The 10,979-nt window shown below is 43.8% G+C and overlaps 1 protein-coding gene and 1 long non-coding RNA gene across 2 annotated transcripts in view; both read right to left on the reverse strand.

Moving 5' to 3' along the window:
- Nucleotides 1-3,218: 3,218 nt before the first annotated feature.
- LOC111817274 lies at nucleotides 3,219-6,432 on the reverse strand. Its single transcript, XR_002821515.1, has 3 exons — nucleotides 6,393-6,432; nucleotides 5,633-6,034; nucleotides 3,219-5,347 (listed from the first exon to the last, which is right to left on the reverse strand). It is a non-coding gene; the product is annotated as an uncharacterized LOC111817274 (long non-coding RNA).
- A 457-nt stretch (nucleotides 6,433-6,889) lies between these two features.
- Gtf2e2 (general transcription factor IIE subunit 2) overlaps nucleotides 6,890-10,979 on the reverse strand; it is a 103,440-nt gene continuing 99,350 nt past the window's right edge. The window contains exons 7-8 of the mRNA XM_004633294.2: nucleotides 9,237-9,352; nucleotides 6,890-7,394 (exon numbers count right to left, since the gene is read on the reverse strand). Of these exons, the coding sequence (XP_004633351.1) occupies nucleotides 7,278-7,394; nucleotides 9,237-9,352 (233 nt within the window). The 3' untranslated portion in view covers nucleotides 6,890-7,277. The remainder of the gene's footprint in view (nucleotides 7,395-9,236; nucleotides 9,353-10,979) is intronic.

Genomic DNA, 10,979 nt, shown 5'->3' on the forward strand with positions numbered 1-10,979 from the left:
CGTGAGGCCTTTGGTACTCTTGGTCCTGTGGTCTTCATTGGTGGCCGATGAATGTTTCCTGTACACACAGAATCACTAGCCATCTTCCAGTGGGTCTGTCACCCTGGCAGCAAGGGAAGTACCGCACAGCTTTGCAATCTATTCTCCCAATGTGTTCTTTCTGTTTCAGGATTTAAAAAACCCTTGGCCAGCTCTGATCCCTTCAAGACTTTGCCACAGCCTCTATCACACATCTGTTTTTTCTCGAAGAAAAAATATAATAAAAAATGTTTTACTCTTTTACACTGTGTAATTGTAAGAAATAGTGTGTTATTTGTGAATGCATGGTCTGACATACATTTCTATACATTTAGAGGTATTTTCAAGCAAAACATAGAAATCAACAATAAAACCAATAAAATGAGTATTTTTATACCGAACATTTTAAGTATGACAGGATGATTCTTAACACTGGGTTGGACCACATTTGTGCTTGACTTTTGAATGCTTGTAATTAAAAAATACCTATTTTTTTTTCGTCTAAAATAAGCTGCATGTTTGAGGCATGTTTCTAAATAGTTATCAGCTTTAAGAAGTGTTGTGAATGTATTGAATCTGTTTGCCTGGCCAGAGTCCAGTGTACGTGATGTGGTAGGGTTAGAACTCTTCTCCCATCCTAGTTCCCACAGGATACCCCTGCAAGACAATCCAGGCTTCCAGGAGCTTCTGCCTAATGGCATACTCACAACTGGGCGAAGAACTCTTTGGTCACAGTTCCCGACCAAAAAGTGACATTAGCTAGCCCTGGTGCCTCCAGCTGTGACTATGCAAACCGTGTGCCAAATGTTTGGTTCTGCAGTCCATGTTCATCTTCTGACAGCACGTGCCGTGTCGCACCCTGATGCATCCCTCACCTCCGTAAGCCATCCGCATCCTTGCAGGTGGAACTGCAGAGTCGGCTCAAGCTTGAGAGCACCTTGCTTGGAGCCAGCCTTTCCTTCAGGGTCAGCATCGCCCAGCCTACGTGGCTACAGCGGCTGGTGCACATACCACAGGTGATTTTGTGACTGATTCGCCAAACTAAGTTTAATGTTCCAAAGTTTTGGTGACACCACGCAAAATAGACATCTGTCACATGCTCTTGAGTCCTGTGTGCTCACAGTGAGACTGCTTTGGCACAGGTACAGGAAGAGCCGATGATGTAACTAGAGGCCATGTGCAATGAATACTGTTGTTCTTGCTTCAAGACGTCTTCAAAGCCAGTCAGTCCTGCTTTGAGTTGACACATTTCCAGAGTGACAGTCTAGCCTCTTGCCCTCCCCTTGTATAAGAGCCATGTGTAAAATTAACTGACCTAAGAATTTCCATTGGCTGATATAGCTAGATGTGATCACAGTCTTTCTTATTGATATGCTCACATGTTGAAAAATGTTTTAATGATTATATGGTGGGTTTGGGGTTTGTTTTTCATTAGAATTAAGTTTTTAAAGGTGATTTAAAAAGAAAAGCCAGGAGTGACCATTACCTATGAGGAAAAGGGGATAACATCAGTTTGGGGACACTCGTTCAAGGACCTGCTTATGCCCTCAGTACTGGCTGGCTCTTGAAGACTCCTGTAACTTGCTTCCACGGAAACAGCCACTTCATGGACAGTTACGCTTTTATAAACTGTTTAAAGGTACTTTTCTATTGTCATTTTTTAAAAATAAAAGTGTTTATTCCAGCTGTCAGACCACTGTTTGGCAAATTCTTTTCTATAAAAACAATATATGTGAGCCGGGGATGTAGCTCAAGGGCACAGCACTTGCCTGGCAAGCACAAGGTCCTGAGTTCAATTCCCAGCGCACACACACACACACACACACACACACCCGCACACACACAAGAACTACTATATATGTCTTACAGAGATCTCCTTCCATTTTTAGGTTTTAGTAAGAGTGCTGTTGAGCCACACAAGATTGAAAGAGAAAACAGATAGGAGGGCCAGGATGAGGTCTGTATGCATACCCTACACCAGGTGGTCACTAAGGGACTCATAGAGCCACACACCTTTATGAGGGGCCTTTTATTAAACTCAGCTGACTATAATCCATCCGCCTTAACCTACAAAGTTTATTAAGCTCAAGATTATTCCAGTTCTGTGAAAGTGTCACAGCTTTCTGGTGACTTGAGCAAAACAGGTTTTACACACGGTATCATTTAACTCCAAGTTAGGGCAATAACCACTGGCACCCTGTAGTGCTCTCTATCTCTGATGAGTGTCTCACATTCTGCGTTCCAGACTACCCACCAAACACAAACAGTCACTGCCTTCAAACCCCCTGAGCTACTGGAAAGAAGTGATTACAAGTCATCTACTAGAAACACCAGTGATCTCTGAGGCAGATTTGCTCTGTGGTTTTGCCCTCAGCCCATCTGTAAGGTTCCAAATCAGAAGCCTTGGAGATTGCCACACAGCCCAAGAACTGAGGGCAATTGTCTCTTGAGATGTGTCATTGCCTCAGGCCACCCCAGCCCATCAATCACAGCTGAACAGTCATTTCCACATGACTTTCCATGAGGGGCCTTGGGATGGAGCAGTGTCCCATCACCACTGAGTTGATGGCTGTCATGTGCAAGTCAAAGACTAGGTGGTATTTACCAATTCGATAACTTGAGACACATTCCTGCTGATGCACAAATTTCATTGCAGTCCTAGAAATTCTCTGTCCCCTCAATGAGCAAGAATAATTGTAGTGGCTTGGAATCAGGAACTCAGGACAGAAAGCAAGGTCTGTTTGCCCTTAATCCTTTATGAAAGGTTTTAATTTGTTGGGAATGGGTCTAGAAAGTACAATTGTTATAGTCTTTTATTACCAAATAAATTTTTTTGTGAACACAACACTATCAAACTAACATCTGACATTAATATGCCTACCTGATACAAATTAAAATTTGAAAATGAAGTCTTTCAGATTCATTGCATGTAGTACATGCGTGTTCTATCTTCACGCACCAACTTGCCATTATTACTGCCCTATCCCGACCTTTCCACCCTCCAGCATCCTGAGCCATATAGCAGAAGCACTGTTAAGTAAAATGGGGGCACATGGGTGTGGTGGCTCATGCCTATAATCCCATTACTGAGAGGCTGAAGTGGGAGGATCACAAGGTTGAACCCAGCTTCAGCAATTAGCAATGATAATTTAAAAGGAGGGGTGTGGCTCAGTGTGAAGGGCCTGAGTTCAATCCCCAGTACCACCACACACAAAGGCAGAGCTACAGCCAACACACTATCCCCATAAAAAAGAATTCTTGGCACCTACCTCAAGATCACAAGAATCAAGGTTATTCCCTAAGACTCTCGGCAAGACATACTCTGCAAAGAACATGAACAGATTTCCCATATTGCATATCACTGCAACATTCAACTGTTTCATGAGAAGGGCACTCCTGTTTACAAAGTATCAGCACAATCACTGTCTGAAACCACTCTGTCATGCCCTCAGGCCAAAGAATGTTTATTACTAGTGACATAAAACTAATGGTTGTGATGATAAACAATTTGATCAGGGCCCCCAATTTGGAAATTTTCAAAGGTTTCTACCACATGACAAATGGCACTTTACTGATATTATTCATCTCCCCTAAACTAGCCTTGGCTTTCACCTAATGTTAAACGTATCCCCAAACTAACCACCACTGTATGAACTCTACCCTCACTTGTCTTCTTTGTAGCTTGCCAGTGACAGTCACAAGTTCTCTTTTTGGGGTGTCAAGAGGTCAAACCAGACTAATACCCTGGTTTATGGGAGCTTTTTCCCAAAAAACACATCATAATCCACCCATGAGGTAACACAACAGAAGCCTTCATTCTCCATTGTTTGCTCTTAACGGGACATTGCTGGGGAAGAGAAAATCGGGTCCTTTTCTTCCATTTGAGAAACTCATTCTTTGCTCATTAATACCAAATTAGAAACCTGGTGAGGGTTACATTCACTTGTTTTTTTACTGAGGTCCTGAAACTACTGGTTACCTTCAAACCAGCAGAGCTGGACTAGTACTACTGTCAAATCTGAAGAGTAACCAACTCTTATTTTCTCCCATCCAAATACTTCCCATCCCACCCAACTTCATTTCTGAGAGCAGACAAGTTCAGGCATGTTCTAGTTAGTACGGCCAACCACATATCTAATGGAAATCATTCTGTGAAGAAAACGTGCTGTAATCCTTTATAGCCAGAAGAAGGCCAACAGTAAACGGCGTATGCTACTTCCATGTTTCTGAAGTGTGCTTCCCCCAACACTCAAGCCAGGAACAGGTAGGTAGGTGTTCCAAGATGAGTCCCTGGGCGTCTCCCATCCCTCTTGACTCCCACAGAACACCTCATCTCCCAGGACAGATCCACAGTGTGCACCCCGGGATGGATGCCACCCTACATGAAGTTTCAGGGACAGCACAGACCTCTGCTGTTGCAGGTACTGTGCTCAGGGCAAGGCATAATGCACAGCCAATGAAATGTCAGAAAAGTCCAAATCTTCCTTTAAATGTATCGCAAAAGTAAAAACTAGCTGGTCATAATTTCAAGCTGCTCATAAATCCAGGGCTATACATTTAGGGTCCTTCGCCATGAGCCCTGCGCTGTCCCATCTGTAACACTGTTCAACAGTATCAAGAGCTCCAATCAGGGTCCCATCATCTTCTGGCCACATTTAAAGGTTGTGACAGCAGCAAGCAAGCATTCTATTACATGTTGTCTACATTCAACTACACCTCTCTTTGCTAGCCCCTAAAAGCCTCAGGTAACTTAATTATTCATTAAATGCACTGCAGACTAGGCCTATTCACTCACCCAGCCATGCCCATTCCCACCTTCACAAATGGCAGAAGTGGGTAGAGGTGAGGGCCTAACTTTAACTTGGAATTTCTGCTGGATGTTTTTAAGACACCCAGAACTACTAAGACTCATTTCTTTTTATTATGTTCATCAGGCAAAACCAAGTGGCCGTGAGATTTTCCACAAAAATTATACCCTCCCAGTGACACAATCCCATTGCCTCCACATGAAGGAGTCGCTCTTCCATAATGTAAGCAAAGGAGATCAAGCTTAACCAAAGAAAAAGAAAATGCAAGAGAATGAGACCTACTGAATTTATCTGCAGGACCATGGTCTAATACCATCTCAAGCCAGGATACTTATCTTGCTGACTTAAACATCAGCTTTATTGTGGCTCAGAAAACTTCTTGTCTGTTTCCTCCTCAATTCTGAAGTAAATTTTAGACACAGTAGCTGATGTCATTATCAAGCCAGTCTACAAAGGACTGTTGATTGCAGGATTAGGTACAAGTCACTGATAACACAAGACACACTGTCTTCTCTTAGAACCTGTGATGGAGGGCCAGGGAGATGGCTCAGTAGAAAAAGTGCTTGCCTGGCAGGCGCAAGAGCCTAAGTTCAATCCCCGGTTCCACCAAAAAAAAAAAGATAAAAAAGGGCTGGTGAGATGGCTCAGTGGTCTAAAGCACCTACTTAGAACAAGCTTAGCAAAGCACAGGGACCGCGGTTCAATCCCCCAGCACCACATGCCAGCCAGCCCCGCCCCCTGCTGGGCTGATCTGGCCACACACACACACACACACACACAAAATAATAAAATAATTTTTTAGAAACCTGTGATGGAGGCCTTGATGTCTGTTTCTTTGCAAAGATGCTGAAATGTTTGAAATATCCAAAGTACATCTCCATATCTAGCCTGTAAGACAGGACAGAAGGTATGGCCCACAAAATAAGGCATATACTTGGAAACAAGCTAGTCTAGATTTATAGGAAACTGGTTTTAGGCTGTAAAATAGTAGAGCTCTACCTTAAGACACAAAGCAAGGCAGGCTGAATTTCCTGTGTTCTAGCAAAAAACATTAAATAGAGGTGAGAAATATGCATAAAAAATAAAAGCTGACATAGCAAAAAGTCTTCATCTAATCAAGGTAGCATTGTTCTGGATCACCATCACATACTTTTTTGATGATATCAAACCTCTGTGTGCGTGCATGCGCTTTGTCCTTGCCATCAAACCTCATTTTTTTTTAAAAAATTTTATTTATTTATTTATTTATTTATTTGTGTGTGTGTGTGTGTGTGTGTGTGTGTGTGTGTGTGTGTGTGTGGCCAGCTCAGCCCACCAGGGGGCGGGGCTGGCTGGCATGTGGTGCTGGGGGATTGAACCGCAGTCCCTGTGCTTTGCTAAGCTTGTTTTAAATAGGTGCTTTAGACCACTGACCCATCTCACCAGCCCCTAAACAACTGATTAGGTCTGTATTTTTATTTTTTATTTATTTATTTATTTATTTTTTGTGGAACCGGGGATTGAACTCAGGCCCTTGCACCTGCCAGGGAAGCACTTATTCTACTGAGCCATCTCCCCGGCCCAAACCTCATTTTTATAACCCAATACAACCTCGATCTGTGACATGGTCCCAAGGACCACAGCAAAACAAAAAGCACAGAGGAAAGTGTTCAACCTGCAATTTTCCTATAAGTCTCCATAATCCTTAAGATCACACACATACTTGATAAGGGCGCTCAAAAGCCAGGCCAGTGATAAGCCACTAAGGGCATCTTCATCAAAGAACCTCACCTCAGGACAAGCCACAGTGTGAGGCCTGAGGCACAGCAAAGCTGATTTCAGGGCAGGCAGATGCCTCTCCTGGTTCGAGATCATACCACACTTCAACCTTCTAATGTCAAGAGACTAAACACCAACTAAGACAACAGCTTCACTGCCTGGCTCGCCTGCCAAATCCACACACTCATGAGCAATGCAGACGCCAGTCTTCTAGCGTCACAATGTACACTCCACGCCGGCCAAGGCCTGGAGCTGCTTCCTGTCATATCAAGAATGAAAAGAAACAAAATGAATTTACTAACTTGTTAAAAATCCTTCTACGATGATTTTATTATAAATATGCTCTTTCGGAATAAACAAATATTGCATCCAAGACTGTAAGCCTGTTCTAAAGAAAGAGGGAAAAGGGAACCAGGAACCATTTAGAAGTAGAGATAAATAGCAAAGACATCTGCATGCCATGCTAAGCCCCTTTCTCCCAAGAGAGAACAGAAGGTTAACAGGAGTATCACATTTCTCATCGGCCTATTTGATGAAAATAAGCTCAAGTTTGGTACTTGTGCTTGTTCTACAAACTGAGCTGCTCCTTGTTCTCAGTCCTCAGCAGCAAAACGGCAAGTCTTCTGATCTGAGCATCAACTAAAATGGTCTTGATTGTGTGTCTGTAACTCTCTGATCAATGACAAAGTGTTACTATTTGCTAGGAGTAATGTCCGAGTAATCCTTCAGCACTCCAGCCATGTGTTCGTTATGAGTCTTAAACCGTCGCTTTTTCTGCGAAGCAGGCTTTTTCCTTCTTTGTATAGGGGCCTAAAAGAAAAGGCAAAACCAGTCATAACACACAGTGACCCTAAGGGATAGTGTGGTCAGGATAGAAGAGCAAGCCCAGAAGCAAGGTACAGGGTTTGCACCTCTGCCCTGCTTTCATTCCCCTCACACCATTCACAGCACACACCCCAGCCTCCAACCAGGTCTGGAGCCTTCTATTACCCTGAGAGGCAAACTTCCATCAGGAATAAACAGGCCTGTGCAAAAACTTACAATGGACCCTTGACTTACATACTCAATGTGTTTCCACGGACTGGTTGTAACCCAAGTTGCTAATTAAAGGCTCAGGCTCCTCTACACAGCCGTCAAAGTCTCTCTTTGTATATAGGCAGATCTCAGTGTCCTTAGACACTGGCCCACAATTCCTCAATTAACCCCACAGACAAAAGGATGTTGTAATATTCCTTCCAGAACTCTTTTAAGAGTTAAATTTGTGTCTGAGACCATTTGGAAGCACAGCCAGCATTTAGGTCGTACTCAAGACTCTGGTCCTAAGTTAAAACTAAAATTCCAGTCATAACCCAAGTTGGTCATGTGCCAGGCCTTCGTAACTTGAGGGTCCACTGTACCGCAAATATCCCAGGCATGATGCCGAAAATACAGGTGGTGCTACGTATTATCTCTGTTATCAAGTCTAAAAATATTAAATGGCACTATTCAAGAAAAAAGGTGAAGTAAATCTAGAAAACTATTGAGATATGACAAAATGTACAAATGCTTAAGACACACATTGGCTGGTAATATTCTCTATGCTAATAGCATACATGTTAGTATATTACATTAGTATACATTCGGACATATTGATATAACAGTTTTTTAAAAAATGTTTCCTTTATTTTTTCCTTTTTTTTTTTTATGGTCAGCTCAGCCCAACCTGGGGGCGGGGCTGGCATGGCATGTGGTGCTGGGGATCGAACCAAGGTCCCTTCATGCTTGCCTAAGCAGGCGCTTTACACCACTCAGCTATCTCGCCAGCCCCCTGATATAACATTCTTTAAAAATCAAACTAATCAGGAAATCATCAAAGGTTGTAATTACACTCATTCATTCATAGAGAGATCATTGGCAATAAATCTTCCCCTTTTATGAGTCCTAAAAATTCAGATTGAGAGAATCCCACAAAGAGCAGCTACAAAGCATAATGCTGGCAAGGGAAAGAGGGAAGAGGCACCACAGGAAAGGTCTAGCAGTGAAGGTGAACCTTTTAGAGCTTTCAATCATAATGAACAGCCAGCTGCTACAACATGCCATAGGTTCACCACTACTATTCTGGGGTGTTGCTGAATTATCGACACCCTGCTGTTCTTGGGCTACAGATTGTTGGTAGCCAGTACAAGGCAATCTATCAGTCTTCATTTGCCTCCAGTGAGCAGGCTAGGGGCTCTGAACACAGAACTGTCTGGTGCCTGGGGGACCTAAGAATCAACATGGATGGTGCGATGTGGTCAGAGCTGAGTCTGTACAGTTCACAGAGAAAGGGGAGGCACACAATGAAGGGGTTAAAAGCCAAGCAGACAGTCATGCAATCTACTTTCATGGGCTGGGAGTGGGTTGTGCAAAGGCTTACAAGTGAGAAAGCAGCACCACAGCGGCTTTCTCCAGGGGGGCTGGCGACAGAGTGCTCTCCCAGGCATGGGCAGCAGCCCCCAGGCAGGCACATTGACCCTCAAAGATGGCGTCAGTGCATGACCTCAGCTGTGTCTAAGTCAGTGGATCAGACAGTCTCCCAAAGCCAGATGGGGAGAATGACTACCTGCTCTTCAGAATGGGAAGCAGATAAAGCTCAGAGAAGAGAAGATTAAATTTATTCTAGAGATTACTCACCACTTTCTTTGGTCCAGATTCCTGCATGGAAGAAATTCCCTGTCGCTTCAGATATTCTTCAATTTTTTCCTCATCCATAGAATCCACAGTAACACTCCTCCACAGTTTCTGGAATTCTGCAGCAACAAGACAGTAGATATTTTACCAGTGATTTTCACAACGCACAGCATGTTGATGATTCAAATCTGGGCTTCAATATTATCTTTTCTGGGCCTAAATCAACACATCTGAGATTTCATAACAAAAGTAAGTAGACAGACCCAGTGCCACAAGTCTACCACCCCATCACCCTGGAAGATGAAGGCAGAGGATCACATGTTCAAGCCAAGTTTGGACAACTCAGTAAGACCTTGTTTCACAGTAAAAAAAAAATTAAAAAGAGCTTAGGATGCAGCTCAGTGAGAAGGCCCTGGGTTCAATCCCTACTTATCAATATAAATAAATGCATGCATGCATACATACATACATATAATAACAATAAAAACAGAAACAAGGAAACAAGCCAGGAACATCTGAGCGTGGAATACTGAGCTACAAAAGGGCCTATGAATAGCACAGCACCAGTCAGCACAGACCCCAGCAGCAGTACTCTATTTCTGGAGGTGAGGGAATTATGGGCAGTAAGGCTGAGGTCTTCCTGCTTTCCTGGGAAATAAAGCAGTCGACACCTGTTATTCCTAAAATGAGCCTACTCCATTTTGGGCAAATAATCTGAACTCTTCTTCATCTGCCCTAAGCTTGGTATATACCATCTTGTCACCCACTGACCGAAACACACAGGGAAATGGGGTACCAAGGCTGTATGAAAGTGAGGTGCTGTGACACTTTAGTTGGGAAAAAACCTGCAATCAAGCAACCGGGGACCAGGTGAGGGGGATGAGGGGGTGGCTGAAACAAGAACCCTGTCTCATAACTGCTGCAAGACAAAGCTGCTGTCCCACCTACAAGTCCTGGGGACCTGTGGTCCTTCCGCAAGCAAGGGAGATCATGACTGGGACATGTGCAAATGAATACTGTGCATTCTGAATTCTGCTCACACAAACGCTCCAATAAGTGAACCTACCTATCAGAATTTACTAAATTTCTTGGCACAGCAAAGCCTTAGACTGATATACTCTAGGCCAGATAAAAAGGGAAAAACTTAGGACCAGCAAGATAACTCAGTGGGGGGCTGGGATGATAGCTCAGCCGTCTAAGAGCCTGCCTGGCAAGTGCATAGGCATAGGTTCAATTCCCTGGTACTACATGCTATGCCAGCCACCAAAACCAGGTGTGGTGCTCATGCCTTTATTTCCAGCACTGAGAAGGCTGAGACAAGAGGATCACTATGAGTCTGAGCTGCTTAGTGAGACTCTGTCCCAAATAAAAAAAGGTAACTCAGTGGACTAAGCACCTGCTTAGACAAGTACAGGAAGCCAGTCTGATCTCCAGTAGCACATGTTGTGCTGGCCTCGCCCCTGGGTGTGCTGGGCCAGCCACCAAGTTCAGGCGTGGTAGTGTGCACTTCTCCCAGTACTGGAGAGGTTGAAAACAGGAGGACCACCACAAGTCCAAGCTGGGTAGTGAGACCCTGTACCAAATACGTTAAAAAGGGGACGGGGGACCTCCTCGTCACAGGCCCTCAGGGAACCACCTTCCTCCCAGGGCTTTGAGAGTCTGCAGAGCCTGTGCACAAGCAGTAAATGAAGTAGGCACCAAATCTGGTGCTGAACTAGATTTTTTTTTTTTTTTTTTTTTTTTTTT

Source organism: Octodon degus, unplaced genomic scaffold (assembly GCF_000260255.1).
Source record: "Octodon degus isolate 3935 unplaced genomic scaffold, OctDeg1.0 scaffold00053, whole genome shotgun sequence".
In the NCBI taxonomy this organism is placed as follows: Eukaryota; Metazoa; Chordata; class Mammalia; order Rodentia; family Octodontidae; genus Octodon; species Octodon degus.